The 20,656-nt window shown below is 42.4% G+C and overlaps 1 protein-coding gene across 2 annotated transcripts; it reads left to right on the forward strand.

Moving 5' to 3' along the window:
- Positions 1-789: 789 nt before the first annotated feature.
- SUCLA2 (succinate-CoA ligase ADP-forming subunit beta) lies at positions 790-20,400 on the forward strand. Of its 2 annotated transcripts, none has more exons than XM_081017957.1 (11): positions 790-940; positions 5,597-5,774; positions 6,447-6,546; positions 7,051-7,213; positions 9,228-9,356; positions 12,425-12,563; positions 13,404-13,565; positions 13,659-13,801; positions 16,700-16,820; positions 18,280-18,368; positions 20,037-20,400. In XM_081017957.1, the coding sequence occupies exons 1-11, from the start codon at positions 848-850 to the stop codon at positions 20,109-20,111; spliced, it is 1,392 nt and encodes a 463-aa protein (XP_080874083.1). In that variant the 5' UTR covers positions 790-847; the 3' UTR covers positions 20,112-20,400. The 2 variants fall into 2 exon arrangements, with proteins under 2 accessions (XP_080874083.1, XP_080874084.1); XM_081017958.1 differs by lacking the exon at positions 790-940 and adding an exon at positions 1,810-1,860.
- The last annotated feature ends 256 nt before the right edge of the window (positions 20,401-20,656 follow it).

A 20,656-nucleotide genomic window follows, 5' to 3' on the forward strand; every position in this document is an offset into this window, starting at 1 on the left:
CTTTATACAGAGTAATAATCTAACAAGACAACACATGTTGCATAGCCATTTTGCCATGATTCAGACCAAAGGAGGAGCACACATTAAATAAAATTTAATAAATACTAATAAATCTATGGCCTTCAAAATGTGTTTGAAGGGGGTTTGGGTTTTTTATGTACTTTTTGTTTTCATTTTGTATTTTTATGTTGTGAACCACCCTGTGATGTTCGGCTGAAGGGTAGTATACAAATTTAATAAATAACAATAATTAACAAAAACAAGTGTGATCCCACACTTTCCAATGCATTTCCCTGTCACTTTCCTTGTTGCAAAAGGTCTCATAAACCTTTGGGGAAATGGGGTTTTTGTTTTTTAAGCGTTCCAAAGCAGCTTTAATTATGCAGCCTCAATTTGCCAGCATGAGATTGAAATCCTCCTGGAAACAGCGACCCTCTGGAAGCGGTCTCAGCTTTGAAGCAGTCCTGCCGCGAGGGGAAAAAGCCGCTGTCGATGTCAGAAAAGTGCGGCCTGGCTTTCTGCTGGCGCTGCGCGAGGACGGAGCAGGAGCCCTGCCGGATGAGGCCGGGGCCGGAGCCTCCCGCCAGATGCCTGCGGGGAACCAGCGAGCAGACCGGGGCCCCGACCGCGGAGGGCGGAGCCTAGTGGCCCAGCGACAGCGCCGCCCCCGCCCTGCATTCGCCGCCTCCTCTTGGAAAGCCGTCCCGTGGCAGGGAGTTCCGCAGGCCCCGCTCGGGGAGAGAAGCGGCCCGCCGGACTCAGCGCGTCTGCGCCCCCGTCCGCCCGCCCGCCCGCTGCCGCGCACGCGCACTGCCGCCGAGGCCAGTCCTGAGGGAGGAGGTGGATCATGGCCGCCTCCATGATGGGCGCCCGGGCGGCGGCGGCGGCGGCGAAGCAGCTGCTGGGCTGGGGCTGCGCGGAGCGGAGCGCCGCTGCCAAGGTGAGCGGGGCCGGGCCTCCCCTGCTCGCCGCGCCCGCGGAGGGAGGACGGAGCGAGGGGACGGGCAGGCAGAGGCGGGGGCAGCGAGGGAAGGTCACCCGGCGCCCCGCCGACCGGCCTCCGGGGCGGAGCCAGCGGGAGCGCGCCGGGTGCGGGGCCGGGGGCGCCGGGGGGAGACCCCTCGGAAAGGGCGAGGATCGGGACGGGCCTTGCCTGGAGAGGCGCCCGGCCCCGCGCAGGATCCGCGACAGGGAAAGGAGGCTCCGGCTTCTTGTCCCTCGCCCCAAACTCAAAAAGGCTGGCATATTTGCAGAAGAAGAAAGCAATTAACGGGCAATCGCGTACTTTGGATTTCCTTTGCTTTCTTAGTGATCACCTTTAGAGCTTGTATTTCTGAGGGCCTCACATAAAACAGTCAGATGATGCTACTGTTTCTGCTGGAAGCATTCGCTTCACACATCTCAGCCTCCCACCATCCTGCCTGTGCAATATTTATTTATTCAGAGCGTTTGCTCCCCAGCTCCTCAGCCAAAAAGGCTCCTAGCATGGTTTACATACAGTCAAAGAACAAGACAGTTCCCTATCTGTAGACTTAACAATCTAAAAAAGCAAAAAGACACAAGTGAAAAGGATCAGCGAGAGAAGAGGAAATGCAACAGAGAATTCAGGCGCCAGTTTCTAAAGAGCTGTTCCCCTCATGACCAGCTGGCCCAGTTCAAGGGGCAGGAGGTGCCCGAGGGAGCTGGGCCTCTAGCAAAGTGGGTGAAACGAGCCCTGCTTCCTGTCTCTTCCGCTAAGGCAGCTGGGTGCCAGAGCTGCCCCTGGGTGACAGCTGAGAGGAGACCTGGTGGGGCTGGGCTGGGCTGTCACCGCAGCGCCATGGCATGAACTCTGACTCTCCGCTCTCCCACTGCTGGAATGTCAGTCTCTGTGGTGTGTCATGAGCTAGTACCTTGAGATGCTGTTCCTCCTGTTTGTAGCAACTTTGTGGAGGCTCTTTTCTTTCTCCATTTTGGCTTTATTTTGATTTAATAAATATAGACACGGTGTAATATGTTGTGTGTTGTTTATCTGAGGTTTGTATTTACCTATTTTAAAGATCTGTTAAGGAACAGATGATTGTTGTTATGTCCTGATATGTAAAACCACAGAATTCAAAGAGGTTGCACTTTCTTTTCTCCATGACTGTTGTGCAGGCTGTTGAGTAAGTGTTATGCAGATCTCAAGCAGTCAGTCCCTTGGTACAGTTCTGGGAAATTGGTATTACAGATTGAAGTAAAATGTGTTAGCCTTGGTCACAAACTTTGAAGTATAATTTATGTTCTTAATATCAGAGTTACTGTTTTCTATGTGGCTGTATCTTTTTATTAATTACAATACCTGTGTGGCTTTTGGTGGTTCTTTTTCCCCTTAATGAATTTTTTGCAATGGGAATGGGGCTCATTATACCTGTTCCTGTTTAGCGCTCATGGCTCTTTTCACACAGATTCTCTTTGTGCCAATTCTTGGTCCACTCTAGCAGTGCAGGCTCAACCATGAACTCAACAATGCTGTTGGGCTTTAGTTGAAAATGTTATGACCAGTGGTTTTTTTAAAAAAACTTTATTCACAATAGCCAACGGCCATAGCAACATAAAACAAGCACTATATACAATTTAAAAGACAACAATGGGTAAAAAGGGCCCTTAATCTCATTGCACCCTCAATAAACCTAGCAACCTTTGCTGTTGTCTGATCATTTAGATCTGATAAAAGAAAGAACAATGTAGCTGCAGATGGGCGGCCTGGGATGGTAAGTAGGAGTGGGGTGATGATCTCATTCCTCAGATCTTTATAAAGGGGACAGGACAGTGTTCAAAATTAGCCAGGTGCCAGGCATATTTTGCCCCTGATGATCAGCCACTTGTGACCAAGAGAAGCTGCCTGGGCACCAGGATGGTGCCTGACATCTCCACCATCTGGAGGTGCATGCCTGGGGATCATTGGATCTTGACAGTTTTCATACACTAATACCACATCCTGTAGAATTCTATCAGTTATATTTTATCTGCACAATCAGAATGAATTTCAGGAACAAAAATGTTTGAGCAGGAGCAGTGAACAATGTTATACAGTAGTTAATTGATGTAGCTTGTCTTCACTTACCCCACTGCCCTGCTCACAGTTGTGTTATGAAACAGAGGCTGGAATAGGCCGATATATATGTTGACTGTCCTTGCATCAAGTGACTTTTCTTTTTTAAGTTTTCAAAGTTCTTATCCTAACTCAAGATTGTCATCTGAACTAGCCATATGTTTAATGGAGTTGCCTTGCCCCCAAATGGCAACTAGGCATTACATTTTGGTTTAAGGAGCCATTTAAGGACTCCCTGACCTGGCCACAGTGATCCATGCGACGGTCACCTCCAGGCTTGACTACTGTAATTCGCTCTACGCGGGACTGCTCTTGAAGCTGTCCCAGAAACTCCAACGGGTGCAGAATGCTGCAGTGAGGCTCCTCACGGGGTCTCTGCCATGGGAGCATATTCACCCAGTGCTTTTCCAGCTGCACTGGCTCCCGGTGGAGTACAGGGTCAGATTTAAGGTGCTGGTTTTGACCTTTAAAGCCCTTCACGGCCTAGGACCTCGTACCTGCGGGACCGCCTCTCCCGGTATGCCCCACGGAGGACCTTAAGGTCCATAAATAGCAACACCCTAGTGGTCCCAGGCCCTAAGGAAGTTAGATTAGCCTCAACCAGAGCCAGGGCCTTTTCAACACTGGCTCCAGCCTGGTGGAACGCTCTGCCTCATGAGACTAGGGCCCTGCAGGAGCTGATTTCTTTCCGCAGGGCCTGTAAGACAGAGTTGTTCTGCCTGGCCTTTGGCTTAGAGCCAATTTGATTCCCTCCCCCTCTTTCTTTTTTCTTTTACCTTTCTCCTCCTGTGATGAGGCTGCATTTTAATATTTTAATGTTTCAATATTTTAATGTATTTTAATCTTGTTTTTAAGTTGTATTCATTCAACTTGTTTTTATTATTGCTTGTTAGCCACCCTGAGCCCGGCCTTGGCTGGGGAGGGCGGGGTATAAATAAAAATTATTATTATTATTATTATTATTATTATTATTATTATTACAGTGGTGCCCCGCAAGATGAATGCCTCGCAAGATGAAAAACTCGCTAGACGAAAGAGTTTTCCGTTTTTTGAGTCGTTCCGCAAGACGAATTTCCCTATGGGCTTGCTTTGCAAGACGAAACGTCTTGCGAGTTCTTGCGAGTTTGTTTCCTTTTTCTTAAAGCCGCTAAGCCGTTAATAGCCGCTAAGCCGCTAATAGCCGCTAAGCCGCTAATAGCCGTGCTTCGCAAGATGAAAAAACCGCAAGACGAAGAGACTCGCGGAACGGATTAATTTCGTCTTGCGAGGCACCACTGTATTATCATTTGGCACCTAGCTTATATATCTGACTTTCTAACACTGATTGTGACTTATTTAGACTCTAAAGCAGATAATCTGCCCCCAGGCACACAGTGACAGAAAAGAATGGCATTCTAAAACATATTCATAGAATCATAGAATTGGATGGGACCCCAAGTGTCATCTAGTCCAGCCCCTACAAGGCAGAAATCTCAGCTAAGGCATCCATGACTGATGGCCATGCACCTTCTACTTAAAAACCTCCAATGAGAGAGAGTCCACAACCTCCCATGGGAGTATGTTCCACTGTCAAACAGCTCTTACCGACAGAAAGTTTTTCCAGCTGTTTAGTTGGAATCTTTTCTTGTAACTTGAAGCCATTGTTCAGGTAAGACCCTCCAGAGCAGGAGAAAACAAGCTTGCTCCATGTGACAGCCCTTGGGTTATTTGAAGACAGCTATCATATCTTCTCTCAGTCTCCTCTCTTCCAGGCTAAGCATACCCAGCTCCTTCAACCATTCCTTATAAGGCTTGGTTTTCAGACTCTTGATCATCTTGGTTGCCCTCCTCTGCACACATCCCATCTTGTCAATATCCTTCTTAAATTGTAGTGTCCTGAATTGGTGGTCTGACCAAGGCGGAATAGAGCAGTACTATTACTTCCCTTGATCTTGTCACTAGACTTCTATTGAATGCAGCCTAGAACAGTATTAGAATTTTTTTTGCTGCTGCATTATACTGTTGACTCATGTTAAGCTTATTTCTGTCTTGTATATTCTAAAATATGATTTGCAATTACTTTAAGATTGTTAATGTCTCCTCAACATAATAAGCAGTACTGTGGTACCTCGGGTTCAGAACTTAATTCATTCTGGAGGTCCATTCTTAACCTGAAACTATTCTTAACTTGAAGCACCACTTTTGCTGCCACCGCACCACCACCGTGCAATTTCTGTTCTCATCCTGAAGCAAAGTTCTTAACCTGAGGTACTGTTTCTGGGTTAGCAGAGTCTGTAACCTGAAGCGTCTGTAACCCGAGGTACCACTGTATTGCTTTGCCATTTTTCTCCCTGTTTGATATATTTCATTATTATTTACATACCCCCCCATCCCCTTCATCTCAACCAGAGGGTGAAGCTGCTGTTTATCCCTTGGCTGTGTCACTGTAAAAAGATCGCGTTTTGGTTGTTTATATAGTAAAGTATGTAAACTGTAAATAAATGAAGACTTGTTAAACTGAAAGTCGTGTTCCTATTTTCCTAGGTATTCAGTGGAAGACAAGGTTTGTTTCCTAGCTATGTGTTCCAAGTGCAGCAACGAAGGAGCTTGTCGCTGCATGAATACTTAAGTATGGAACTATTAAAAGAAGCTGGCATTTCTGTTCCATATGGATTGGTTGCAAAGACACCAGAGGAAGCTTACAACATTGCAAAAGAAATAGGTATAGAACTGAAGTCTATAGATGTAGTAAATGTTTTCTTTTTGTTGTTTTCCCCCAGGTAATTCTCCATGCACGAAGTTTTAGAGACTTAATAGGTAGTGGTAAAACTGCTTACATTTTTCAAATTCTTACTTCTTTCTCAATTTCTGAGATCCTACAAAATCACTGTAGGAGAGAGAATACCATTCAGAGATTTGTGAACTGTGAAGTACTTAGATGTACTTTTTGACATTAGTTATGTTACTGACACTTTCCAATTGTATATACTACTAGTCATGCTAATTTATAGCCTGTTCTTCTGCTGCATTGCAAGGCTCCGTGAATTAAAAAAAAAAAAGCATTTTGTCCTCCTTGCTTTGGGGCTATCCCTTGTTCCGGTTCCCTCAGGTCAGGGCTTCCAGAGGCCTACTTGGGGATGCCACATCCTTCAAACACTGTAATATCCTCTGCTTCTGATACCATGACCCAGGGTGAGATTATTCTTGTACTTCAGTACAAGAGTTTTGTTTAGGCCCAACATGCTGCCAAAGGCCCCTGTCTTGGCTACTGCAAAGAAGCTTTTCATTCTCTTTTCTAAAACCTAGATCTGCCTAGGTTAAAAAAAAACCCTCAAATAGTATTTGTACATTATTTAATTTGAAACAATTCTTGTCTACCCTCCTTCTATTCCAGGTACAAAGGACCTTGTTGTAAAGGCACAAGTTTTAGCTGGTGGTAGAGGGAAAGGAACCTTTGAAGGTGGCCTTAAAGGAGGAGTGAAAATAGTATTTTCGTAAGTTGAGCTTCTAATTAATTAACACAGAAAGCAAAAACATTAATAGCCCAGGGGCATTTACTATGCATAACTATTTACTAGAATTGTTTCAGTATTTGTATTTTTAGAATGCTTGAAATATTACTTAAACTTCAGCAACTTCATTTTGGGACTTTGATCTCTTTTTGGTATAGTAGATTAGATAACATGCATCTTAGGGTGATCTAGTATTTTGTGAATACTTTTTAATTTTATTAGGGGACAGGTCACCCTACAACTCTGAAAAAGAGGCCTGTTCGCTTTTAGAGTGGCAATTTTAAGAAGAAATGTTTGTGGGGATAATAAATTAAATTCTTTGGGGAAGCAAACTCTTATCTGACAGAATAATACTTTAATAATTATTTTAATTGTGTAATATATTTTATTCTGTTTAATGTATTTTATTCTGTTTAATGTGTTTTGTTTTGTGATGGCTTTGGCTACACAAATAAATAAAATTAATAAATAATATTTATTTATTAGTCCAGAAGAAGCAAGAGAGATTTCCTCCAAAATGATTGGGAAAAAACTGTATACAAAGCAGACAGGAGAAAAGGGCAGAATATGCAATCAAGTATTTATCTGTGAGCGCAGATATCCCAGGAGAGAGTACTATTTTGCAATAACCATGGAACGATCATTTCAGGTGAGTAGTCTATTTGAGGAGAAATGCTTTTTACGCCAGTACGTTTCCGAGCACAATTCAAAGTGTTGGTACTGACCTTTAAAGCCCTAAACGGCCTCGGTCCAGTATATCTGAAGGAACGTCTCCACCCGCATCTTTCACCCCAGACACTGAGGTCCAGCTCCGAGGGCCTTCTGGCGGTTCCCTCACTGCGAGAAGCCAAGTTACAAGGAACCAGGCAGAGGGCCTTCTCGGTAGTGGCGCCCGCCCTGTGGAACGCCCTCCCACCAGATGTCAAAGAGAACAACAACTACCAGACTTTTAGAAGACATCTGAAGGCAGCCCTGTTCAGGGAAGCTTTTAATGTTTGATGCATTACAGTATTTTAATATTTTGTTGGAAGCCGCCCAGAGTGGGTGGGGAAGCCCAGCCAGATGGGCGGGGTATAAATAATAAATTATTATTATTATTATTATTATTATTATTATTATCATAGAGTTTAGTGTTTTTGGTTGGGACAAAGACTTTTAAGCTGTCTTCAGAAGGATAGTTAGTAGAGCAAAACATGGATTATACAGTCAAACCTCTGTTCCTGAACAGCTCTGTTTTGTGAAGGGGCTTCCGGTACGGTTTATGTTTGACAACCAAGGTTTAACTGTAGTACCCTAGTTCTCAATCTGGACAAAATCTTTTGTTTTTGTTTTTCTAGTATGTATTTAAAAAACAACATTCTGCTATCAAACATTGTCAGTGTTATTTACTATAGTATGAAGCAATTAGGTGCCTCATAGGACATATGAATTGTAAGGTGCTTGGTGACAGAAGTGTTTATCAATGTAAGGTTTTGATTAGATATCTGAGCATCTGAGTTTTTTAGAGGTTTTCCTTTTCTGCAGTAGCCTTTAGTAAATCCCCAAATAGCTTCTTACCTGTATAAGTTTAGTAAACAGGCAAGAGTCCTTTCAAGAGAAATACCATGCATGCGTCTGTGACAAGTTCTACAGCAGCCTTTTGGAGTCCTCTTGAGGACAGCAGCTGAAAGGGTCCTTTCCTAGAAAATACTGGGTGCATTTTAAACCATCATCTTTTCTTTTGTGCTTAACAAGAGTGTAAATAAGAGCACAGCTTTAGGGACATGAATAAGATTTTAAAATACTTAGACTTGAATACAATTTTTCATTTTATAGCCTACCCTGGCAGAAATGGAGCCAGGCTGGATTATGGGTGGTAGCAAATTTGGGGGGGCTAACTGGCCATGGTAGTGGAGAGCAGGAGAGGGGTTCTTCTTTGGCTTGGATTAAAGTTATTTTCGCATAAAATGAAAACTACAGAATCTGTTTAAAATTCTTATCTTATGCACTGCATGTTGGTACTAAACCTCCAGTGTCTTCAATTGTCTTCCAAGAATGAATTGATAAAAACATAAAACGCTTTAGGAGTTCCCAGCACTGGGAAAGTGCTGATCATGACTAATTTCTTCTAAAAATATATTGATTCCTACTGGAGGTAGCGGTGCCCCCTTTTTTTAGTAGCTTGTTTCGCTGGCCAGTCGTTTGGGGGGCAAATATTAGATTTGAGTTCTACTCTGCCTTTCTCTGAAAGTTCACAAGCACATAAATAAGAATTTCTCGTGTGAATGATATAACCACCTTTCCCAACCACATTCATTGGAATATTTTCAGACAGCTGGTTTTTAGAAGGTAGTTAAGATATGATAGCAAGAAAGACTCGAGTCTCCAGGACTGAATTAGGGGCCTGTAAATTTCCAGCTGCCACACCTATAGTTTTTTTATTGACTAATTGATAACCTTTACCTTTCAGTCAACCGGCACTCAAATAGCTGGCTGGCAACCAGGCTATCGTAAATGAGTTATTCTGTGTTTCTAGGTTTTTCTAGGCGTATAACTGAACACTCAGTTTCTGTGTAGTATCTAATTGTATATTTTTCATATTCAACCCACAAGTGTGTTACAAAATTACTTTAATATTTTGGGGATTGTAAAAAGACCTTGTTGAAAAGTGTTTCTCTTTTCAGGGTCCTGTACTCATTGGCAGTTCCCAGGGTGGTGTCAATATTGAAGATGTTGCTGCAGAGAATCCTGATGCCATAGCTAAGGAACCAGTTGACATTGTAGAAGGCATTCAAAAGGAGCAGGCCGTCAGGGTACTGAAATATGCATTGTTTGTTCAGCGACAGCTTCTCTATAACCTGTACACATATGGTCTGTTTAAGTAAAAGATATAACACTGGATCTTCAGGTTCTTTAATGGTTTTGATTTAGAGTTGTGCAGAGAAAAACCCCGTGGGGTGAATGCTGCTGCGAGTAGAAATAGGTGAGGAGGATATTTTTGCTCCTTCCTCCTCTACTCCCCCCCTCCACCTTGCTCCAGCAGCCTCCTGTGCCCCTAAACATTTGCTCCATAGAGTTTTCACCAGGCAAAAACATTCCTCTTCAACCAGCCCCTGGTTTTTATGATCTAGGACCTTTTAGAGGGGGTGAGATTTTTTAATGTGTTTTTGTTCTTCTTATCTGGTTTTAATTTAAGTTGCTTTGGGTTGCCTGTGGAAAAAGCAGCTAATAAAACTAATAAAATAATAAAAAACAATCTAGTCCAACTCCTTGCAATGCAGGAATCTCAACTGAAGCATTGATGATATGCTAATCTTCTCTGTATTGTTCCAATTTTAGCATATATGCTGCTGGAGCAAGCACAACTACAGCATCCATGACAGTTGGCCATCCAACTTCTGCTTAAAAGCTTCCTGTGAAAAAGAATCCACCAGTTTCCAAGGGAGTCCATTCCACTGTCAAACATCTTTTACTGTCAAAAAGTTCTTCCTGATGTTTAGTTGGAATCTCCTTTTGTAACACAAATCCATTTGTTCAGGTCCAACTCTGGAGGTCCAACATCTTCTATCTGACAGCCCTTTAGATAAATGAGGATGGCTGTCATATCTCCTCTCAGTCTCCTGTTTCCCAGGATAAACATCCCCAACTCCTTGAACCATTCCTTATAAGGCTTGATTTCCAGGCCCTTGATCATCTTGGTTGCCCTCTTCTGCACATGGTCCAACTTGTCAATATCCTTAAACTGTGGCACCCAGAACTGGACACAGGACTCCAGGTGGAGTCTAAGCAAGGCCAAATAGAGCAGGACTATTATTTCCCTTGAAAAAGCAAGACAACAGCAGCCATATAGTACAGTACAGTACAGTACAGTACAGTAATTGTATTATGTTAATTATATTCCCTGCCTTTTCTCCTGACAGAGCCTCAGGGTGGTGTTAGTGTTAATTCTATCAATGTTTATTTTATGTTTTATTTTTTAAAATGTGTTTTCTATGTTTTAGGGGTTCTTATTTTTATCTGTAAGCCAGCTTGAGTCCCTGTCAGGGAAAAAGATTGGGCATAAATAGATACCGTATTTTTCGCCCTATAGGACGCACTTTTCCCCCTCCAAAAATGAAGGGGAAATCTGTGTGCGTCCTATGGGGCGAATGCATGCTTTCGCTGAAGCATGGAGAAGCTATCAGGAAGCTATCAGCAAGCCTGGGGAGCCTGCGGGAGTTCTCTCTCTCTTTTTTTTTTATAAGATATTTATTAAAGTTTCACAAAAAAAGAATCACATTAATAAAAAAGAAGAATTTAAAAATAAAAGGAAAAATACACAATACAAAATACAAAAAGAAAAAAGAAAAAGCAGTTAAAAACAATTCCGTCTTTTCATCACTTCTTTTACATTTACTTATTTCCCGGACCTCCTCATACCTCCCTCTTTTGTATTCCAATTCAGTTTGTTAGTCCAGCAATTTCTTTCCCTCCCTTTTAATCCCAATCCTTAATCTTAATATATTATAACATTAAATTTTTACCTATTAAAAACCAATTTTTCCATTCTTTTAACCTTTTTAATCCTAATCCTTAATCTTGATATATTTATAACTTTAAAGCCTGTACAGCTAGAAGCCACTTAACTTCAATCCAACATCACTCTAACATTCATTAATTTTGCAATATTTCTGTAAATAATCTTTAAATTTCTTCCAATCTTCTTCCACCGACTCTTCTCCCTGGTCACGGATTCTGCCAGTCATTTCCGCCAATTCCATGTAGTCCATCATTTTCATCTGCCATTCCTCCAGTGTGGGTAGCTCTTGTGTCTTCCAATACTTTGCGATGAGTATTCTTGCTGCTGTTGTAGCATAGAGCCTGCGGGAGTTCTCGCAGGGCTCCCTAGGCTGCGGATAGCAGCCTGCTTGCCCGGAGCACGGGGCGCGCCGAAGCAGAGTGCCCCGCGCTTCAGGCAGACACCCGCACCCTGCTTGCCCGGAGCACGGGGCGCACCAAAGCAGAGCGCCCCGCGCTTCGGGCAGACATCCACAGCCTAGGGAGCCCTGCGGGAGTTCCCGCAGGGCTCCCTAGGCTGCGGCTAGCAGTCTGCTTGCCCAGAGCGCGGGGTGCACCAAAGCAGAGCGCCCCGCGCTTCGGGCAGATATCCGTGGCTTGGGGGGGGGGGAATAATTTTTTCCCCTTTATTTCCCCCCCCAAAAAACTAGGTGCGTTCTATGGGCCGGTGCGTCCTATAGGGTGAAAAATATGGTATATAATACAACAACAACAGATTAACCTTCACTAGGAGTGGGCCTAATTCCACCCATGGATGATTCCATCTTGCCCACAGAACCTCTCGGTCTTGGCTTTGCTCCGTCCACCGTGTTGACTTCAGGGAGGAGCTTTTTTTCCTTGTGGCTAGCAGGGAAATACAGCTAATTGTAGGCATGGAAACCCAATCTTGGTGGAGGGGCAGGAGGGTTCTTTATAACTCTTTGCTCCCTACTGTTGTTCAGATCACCACAATCCCTGCAGTCCCTGCAGTCTGTCTTCCTGTTTGGTTCAATAGGAACATTTATTCCAATACCAATAGCAGACTTAGAGTCTGAGGAATGCTTGTGTCTGGATCTTTGTAGCTGGGGGGAAAGTTAAAGCCCCCCCCCCATTCCTTGATGCCATAGTCTAGATCTGAATCTTCCACCTCCCCAAAAGAGTTAGTAAGAGTTAGAACAGAGGATGGTTGTGTGTAGGTGTGTAGCAGAGTGGCTCACTTGGGGAGGGGGATGGTTTTCCATCTCTGGCTTATATGTAAGGTAGCTTGAAATGTGCCTATTCTTTCTGAGTTTTCTTGTTTTTGATTGATAAAGGTTCCTTCTGTGTTTTTGTTTTCCAATTCCAGCTGGCCAAGAAAATGGGGTTTCCTGCTAATTTGGTAAACGAAGCAGCTGATAATATGATTAAGATTTACAACCTCTTCATTAAATTTGATGCTACTATGGTAGAAATTAACCCCATGGTTGAAGATTCTACAGGGATTGGTAAAGTACTTTCTTTTGGAATTGTTTCACTTTGAAAACTTAATTGTGGAATTTATTAACTTTAATTACAAAATAGGATATCTGAGTTTTTGCTCATGTTTTATTAAGAGGATTTAAAAACCCAAAACAAAACCCCAAACTAGATTTACCTTTTTAAGATGTGTTTTGGCATTGTCCAAAAGCGATCTTATGCTTTAAATGGATCTACAAACTGCAGCGAGAAGACATTTTTAGGACTGTCAGTTACATGTAGCGTGACAAGATTAAGAAATTTGGTCAGTGTATCCCTTAAATGTGCTCAATCTGATTCCTCTCTCTCTCTCTCTTTTTTTTGGGGGGGGGGGAGTGTTGGCTCTTCCGAGTTAAATCAGTTTGGCTTTCCCATTTGTTCCCTTTGTGTAGGAGCCTCTTCTACGCACACCATTTTCTCTGACTTTCTCGTGTATGTTCTTGGCTTTGGGAAGAAATATCGTAACTTTGATGGTCTATACATGTAGCAGGATGAGGTGAAAGAGTGTAGTGCATCGCTTCAGGTTCCAGATGGGGGAATGCCACTCCTGAATTTGACTGCTGTTAAAAGTTCCCTGCATGCACAAAACCAGCACAGCAGGCAGGAAACATATTATTGCACATCAGAGAGCAAGCAAGGCTTGATTTCTGCTTTCAGGGAATTTGCATGTTATGCGACATTTGGAAATACAATGTCTTCTTCATGTTAAACTGGCCCAGGACTCTGCTACCTTAATCTGTGCTGTGTTTAGACTAGCCCACATAGATAACTTGGGAAGTTACTGTTCTTAGCATTAAGGGGTCTAAACACAACTTGTTTGTTTTTCCAAGTGATGTGTATGGACGCAAAGATAAATTTTGATAGCAATTCGGCTTATCGTCAGCAGAAAATATTCGGCCTGCAGGACTGGACCCAGGAAGACCAGCGAGACAGAGATGCAGCCAAAGCAGATCTCAATTATATAGGATTAGATGGAAGCATCGGATGTCTTGGTATGTTGGGCGTGGTGAATGCTGAATATAGGAACTAAAGATGCAGCAATGCCTGCAATAGTTACTGTTTTCTTTTTTCTGCCCCTCTTTCAGTGAATGGAGCTGGTCTTGCAATGGCCACTATGGATATAATTAAACTTCATGGAGGCACCCCAGCAAATTTTCTTGATGTTGGAGGTGGTGCTACAGTGCAACAAGTAACAGAGGCCTTTAAACTGATTACATCAGATAAAAAGGTAAGAACACAGTTGCTATTTAGAGTTCTCTGTTTAACCTGATGTTTAGTTAATCAAGTATTGCTGCTAGTCAGAAATGCAGGTTACTTTTTCTCCTATGAGCAGGCATCTTCTTTCAAGGAACATCCTGACCTCTAAGCACAGTCGTGTCCTAGTTCCGTTGATGTAATCTATAGTGTAAGTTAAAACTGCATGGTAACTTGAGCTTTAAAAACCTTTAGTATTTTTTTCAGGTTTCATTAATTTTAAAAGTATAGACTTTAGATGGAAATAAGACTTAGCTGAAACCATACATATATCTATATATATATAGAAGCTATCTTCTACAGGGATTAATTCTAACTCACGCCTCCCCTCTTGTCTGTTCCCCATTCCCATCTAAATTCACATCTCATTCAAATTCCTACTCTTAGGGATTTGATCCACACTGCCTGATCTCATTGGCTGTAGTAGCAGGTGGTAGAAGCTAGCCAGGGATATAGGAACCTCTCCTTGAGCTAGAGGGTAAATTAACTCAAACTACCAAATAGATACACAGCTAAAAAGGCAGCAATGGTGTATGCCAGTGATTGTCACATGTGCAGCTGTCTGCCTGTTGGACTGAAGTGATGGATGTGTGCTTGGTGCAATGAGCTCCTGCCCCTTAGGGAATGAGTTAGAGGAAAAAGCAGTAAGAGGTGGCATGATAGAGGTGCTTGGAATTTGCCATAGTCTGGAGAAAGTTGATAGAGAAAAAAACTTTTTCTCCCTCTCTCATAATACTTGACTGAGGGACATTCAGTGAAACTGAATGCTGGAAGATTCAGAACAGATAAAAGTAAGTGCTTTACACAGTGCATAGTTAAACTATGAAATTTGCTCCCACAAGAGATAGTGGTGGGCAGAAATTTCAGCGGCTATAAAATGAGGATTAGACAAATTTATGGCTGTCAATGGCAGTAGGCTGACAAACAGGAGAATGCCATCATGTCCAAATGCCACGCAGTTGCCTGAAAACAGGCAATTGAATTGCACCCTCTCTTTTTAAAACCCTTTAAAACATCTTTGGGATAAGAAAACTGTAATGAGAGCCCTCCCTCCCTCTCCATCTGCTGGCGAAGATCTACCATCTGAAAATCTGTGAATACCACTTTGTTGAGGAGATAATATCCACAAAGCAGGAGTGGCAGATGAAATTAGTGGAATACACAGAATTAGCAAGCTCAACCAGCGAAATTAGAGAGCAAGAAGAGAAAATTTTAAAAGAGAAATTGAAGCCATTTCTAGACTACCTTAAAAACCATTGTAAAAATGTTAGAACTTTAATCAGTTTGAAGTAAGCTCAGCAGTTAAAGTTTATAATGAGAAGAATTTGAATGTTTAAATAGTTAGAAAAAATAGAATATGCAGCAGGAATTGGAAATTTAGGGAGCCATGGATGGGAAGTTGATGGAATAGAATTATGGATTGATGTAATGTATCTATTCCCCCCCTTTTTTCCCTTCCTTTTTATTCTTCAGTGCTGTATTTTGTACTCTTATAAATTAATAAATATTTTTTTAAAAAACCACTTTCTGTTGCTGGAAAAAACAGAAAGTAAATGAATTGTTAAACTATCTAAAGGAAAGCGTAAGATTGATTTATGGTGGACAAGAGAGATTATAGAAATTCCGTTACCTTTTTTTTTTGCTTCCTGCCACCTAAAGAATTCGAAAAATTGAAAGTGGAGTAATTATCACTAGCCATGAGAAGAAGAATTTGTTTTGAGATAACAGTTGCAGCTGCAGAATGTCAATACTTTGGTTTTTAATGAAGTTATGTTGAGGTGAATTGAGTGGTTAATAATAACCAAAACATTCAAAGTTTCCAACATGATAAAAGTGACTGTTGGTATTGTTCAGCAGTTGATAGCTGGACAATTAAAAACGATTAGATCAATGTTTGATGAAGATAAAGAATATTAGCCAGATGGTGATGCAAACAAAAGGAGCCAGAGGAATATGAGGTAAAAAATGGAAAGGGAGAATACATAGATGCCCCAGATCAAATTGATGAAAAGTTGGGAGGAAGACTGGATCAAGAAATAATCAATGGAAGGAAGCAGATGGTCACATGGAAATGGAAATGACCTCCATACAAGGATTTAGGGAAGAAGTAGAATGCCAGAATAGCTCTGCAAACTGTTGCCTGATGCCGTAAATCAGAAGCGGGCATGAGACTTGATGGCACTTAACTTTTATTGCTTAACACCCAGAGAGTCAGCGCGCGCGCACACACACACTCACACACACACTTCAGAGGAGCTAAGTTTCCACCCCCCCCCCTTTCTTGAGCTGTGAAAGGGGGAGGGGGAGGGCCCAGAACAGAGCTCTCTTGCAGAGTCCCTATCAGACTCGGTGCCCACATCAGAGTCCCCTTCACCCCCAATCTCTGTCTCCAATGCTTCCCTGCTGGTTCCCTTACTCAGTGGCTCCTCTCTGTCTGTCCCACCAGTCTGAATCACCGCATAGCTGCCTTGGTTTAAGGTGGGTCAAAGTAGGTAAAAACCCTGACTGTCCCGTTGGGCTGGGTCTCTCATAATGGCTCCCTCCTAAAAACTGCTGCCTGTGTGTGTGTGTCTTTTTCTAAGGCAAGATATATTTCCAAAACCCAGTGTTATGACTGCATTAGTCTCTTGTATGTTTGGACATGTGGTGATGCCTGCCAAGCATGGTTGCCTAAAACTATAAATTCAAAGGTATTAAGAAAAACATATTACCAATTATATGCTCTTTTGCAGCCACATAATTGCATCATGTCTACAAATTAGCAAACTATTCAACGATCTTCCTTTTGCAGAACAGGCTTTATTTTCTTATCAGAAGACGGAATGAATCTGTGCTCCGTTATGTTTACAGTTCTATGTACTTTTTTACACAGGTGCAGGCTATTCTGGTGAATATTTTTGGAGGCATTATGCGATGTGATGTGATCTCACAGGGAATAATTATGGCAGTAAAAGATTTGGAGATTAAAATACCTATTGTTGTACGGTTACAAGGTGAGCATTTTACAATAAAAGAATCATAGGATTGTAGAGTTGGAAGGGATCCCAAAGGTCATCCAGTCCAACCTCCAGCAATGCAGGAATCTCAATCTCGGCTCTGCCGCTCAGCTAGTCGCAAACCATGTGACTGCAAATCTCAACTTGGTTGCTAGGTGGCACCCCTGAGTCACAAAAAGCCGCTGGTGATGGGTTAATTTCGAATGCTGCTTCTGCATGCTTTGCAGTACAAAATATAGAAAAGCAGAGCCTGTAACACAATGAATAATCTTTTACAGCTTCTCTTAAATCTGTACCTTTTATAATTGTACAGAGTCCCTTTTACTGTTGAAGTTAGACATTCATTGACATACCACAAGCTTATATTTTCCTCCTATATATCAAGATATATCAGTCAGTGATGCTAAAAATATAGACTTAAGCACTGGGGTTCATTAATGGAATCATAGGATTGTGGAGTTGGAAGAGACACTAATCCAACCCCCTGAAATGCAGGAATCTCAACTGAAGCATCCATGACAGATGCTTAAAAACGTCCAAGGAAGGAGAGTTTATTATTACCAACCAGGTTATATTTACCTTCCTGTATTAAAAGCTCCAGTTTGTCTTGCTTGTTTCCCATACTCTGTGCATTTGTTTAGATACAACTGAAACCATGTGTTGTTCCCTCCAGCTGCTTCTTTCTTGTAGCTTCTTGCCCTTTAGCAGGTTTCTGAAATGCCACCTTATTTTTTGTGCATAAATGCAGCTATTATTCAAAATACCAGGTGTTCTTCTGTCATTTGTAATGTTGTCTCCCTCCCCCTTGAAGATCTAGTTTAAAACTCTCCTGGTCAGGAGAGTTGCTGAATCCAAATTATCTCAATGACTGGTTTCCAGATGTCACCAATATTTAGTAAGGTTTGAGGTGGTAGCAGGGGGTGGACTGGCAGGCTTGTGGCAGAAATTGATAGATTCCTGAATACTCTGGAGAATTTTCCAGTGGGAAAAGTGGATGATCCTTCCAAAGTTCCTTTGTAATGGAGAGATGAGGCAGGCAGTGCCTGATCACTCCTGAGTGTTCTTTCCAGCATTGCAGTGCCTGATTACGGTAACTCCTTGGCATTCTAGAGAGCTATGTGCTATGAAGAAGCTGGACAAAAACTGGAACATAAGCGGCACAAATCTCACTCTGAAGTTAGCGGAGCAGAGGTTGGTGCACATACAATTGCCTGCCATGTCGCAGTAAGGGCACCCAAAACTGACAAAGCTTTTGCCTCTTGGACAACTGGACTCCCACTCTAGCCTTAAAATATATTGTCATATGATTTTGAAAAAGATTGGTTGTAAGGAAAGAGAAGCAGTGTAGCTACTTCAATCAAGGCCACACTGTTGTACTAATTACTATGTCCTGTGTCTGGATAACATTGACAGAAATAACCTGTGAATCCTGAAATATAAAATCTTAACTATGTAGGTACACGAGTTGATGATGCTAAAGCTTTAATAACAGCCAGTGGTCTGAAAATACTTGCCTGTGATGACTTGGATGAAGCTGCTAAAATGGTGAGCTAAAATTTATTTGTATAAATTCTTGCTGTAACACATTTTTGATAAGCATTGTTAACTTACCTAAACATGATGAAATGGCACTCTTAAGCTTTCAGTGTTCTAGGATTCTTCACATACTGTAGTATACCGCAAAATGTACGTATGCACAGTCAGGTGGCTGTAAGAATCTAGTCCTGTTAAGGCTCTCAGTATGATCACACAATTCTAAATCGGACCGTCTGGCTTCACCACATCCCTGCTCTACGCCTGCTGCTCACCATGTTGGAGGGCAAACGTCTGCGGCAGGAAGCCTTCTATGCTTGTGGAGGCTCCCTGTGCAAGTTGAACCACAGAGTAAACCAGGGGTCTAAATTGTGCAGGGAGCCCCCACAGGCACAGAAAACTCCCCGCTGCAGGTCATAGAATCATATAATTGTAGAGTTGAAAGGGACCACGAGGGTCATGTAGTCCAACCCCTGCAATGCAGGAATCTTTTTTGCCCAACGTGAGGCTCAAACCCACAACCCTGCGATTAGTGGTGTTTGACTTTTCAACCCATGGAGGGCAGCTTCTGTCTACATCTGTTCATAATCAATATACTTATAACTAGACTCCTACCTTATTCAGGATAAGAGACCATGCATATAGCTGTACATGTTTTGAAAGAATGCGCATATAATTATGTAAACTGATGAATGCATAGTAACTTAATGATACTCTGGGAAGCAAGTGCTTGAGGCACAACCCTTTTTTGCCCTGATCAGTGTCTGAGGAGGAGTTTGTTAGGTGGCTCTGAGGGAAAGTTGGAGATCACAGGTAGAGTGAATAGACAGCTTAGAGAGAGAAGTGGATGAGAGAATTACAGCCTTCCGTCCTACCTTCTACAGTGGTAAAGCCTTGGAATACCCCTGGCTGGTCACCTTGGCAGGTAATGGAGCACTTGATGCCACAGCCCCATGGATCTCCTTCTTTGCACACCTTGATGGCACGGATGCTGGACTCGTTCGGGCCATATCCCCGTGCCAGTGCAGACAGTCAAGCAGTCCAGCACAGCCAGTTTCTCTTGCACTGTGGGAACACATTCTGCTTTTTAGCTTTCCCACCTTGAGGAAGAAGCTGTCTTGTGTTTGGGGGCCTTTCACTCAGACTGAACCTCTGCTTGCTTTCAGACCACCTTCCCCTCGCTCTCAGATCACCTTCACTTGCTCTTCATGTCCCCATGTCCTGTGCACACCCAGCCAAGGAGGGCAAACGGACAATGGTTTAATTTTTTATTGACAAAAGCACGCACTTACAGCAGCTCCCAAGGTGCCCAGAATCCACACGCATGCTTCTGGCAACGATGTGGCTAACATTACTTTCCCAAGTTCAGGCCTGGCAGATCAGTTCCAAAGGGCCCACATTTGGCACCTGGGCCTGAGGTTCTTCATCCTTGTACATATTAAGCAGTCAGGTGACTTCATCTTTCAGAGCATTAGACTGATATGACTTCCTTTCTGAGGTTTTGTTACACTCTGTAAGCTATTTCTTCCATCTGACTTAGCTGTAACATTTTGCAGTTATTCATACTGTTAATCACCCAAATTACTTTTTATTTGTTGTCATTTCACCTGTACTTGTTGAAGATTTTTAATATCTTATGGAAACAAAATATCTCAAGGTGATTTTTGTTTTGTCTTTCAGGTTGTGAAACTCTCTGAAATAGTCACCTTAGCAAAGCAAGCTCAAGTGGATGTTAAGTTTCAGTTACCAATTTGATCAGACATGTAATGGTTCATGTTCCCCAAACCCTTGTTGTGTTCAGCTTTCTAAAATACTGTTCTATTATTTCTTACTCCTTTTATGTGTGTGAAGATTTTACTTGCTTGATAGGCAAGCTTGTATCACCTTCCTGTTAATATTCAAAGTGTTTGCTGTAATAAAAAAAAGTTAAATACTTAGTTGCAGTCTCTCCTTCAGTTACAGCTACAGAAACAGATGCTCTTCATATGGGGAAATACATGCTTGAGGCTGAAAATGTGTGTTCCCAATAGAAAACCAAAAAGTCCATAGCTTGTGTTGATCTCAATGATAAACTTAACAGTTAGGCTTAGTAACATATTGTTGGCATTTGTCTCAGGAGACAATGGAGTGCACCTCCGGGGTGAAGTCAAACTGCTGCATTAGCACTTCATTGCCCAGAAGTATCTGCTGGGCAACTTTAAGAGAAACAATTCATGTAGCACAGAATACTATGGTAATACAGATGAATGTGTTGAGGTATTCTGTATATGCAGTATATCAAATATATTTATATTCTGCAG

Source organism: Podarcis pityusensis (assembly GCF_964106645.2).
Source record: "Podarcis pityusensis genome assembly, chromosome: 1".
Taxonomy (NCBI): domain Eukaryota; kingdom Metazoa; phylum Chordata; class Lepidosauria; order Squamata; family Lacertidae; genus Podarcis; species Podarcis pityusensis.

Excerpts from the sequence above, each read along its gene's own strand:
- SUCLA2 (XM_081017957.1), top strand. The coding sequence starts at position 848 with ATGGCCGCCTCCATGATGGGCGCCCGGGCGGCGGCGGCGGCGGCGAAG. Across the intron at positions 9,357-12,424 it reads AAAAGGAGCAGGCCGTCAGG|CTGGCCAAGAAAATGGGGTT; the intron begins GTACTGAAATAT and ends TTCCAATTCCAG. Across the intron at positions 13,802-16,699 it reads TGATTACATCAGATAAAAAG|GTGCAGGCTATTCTGGTGAA; the intron begins GTAAGAACACAG and ends TTTTTTACACAG.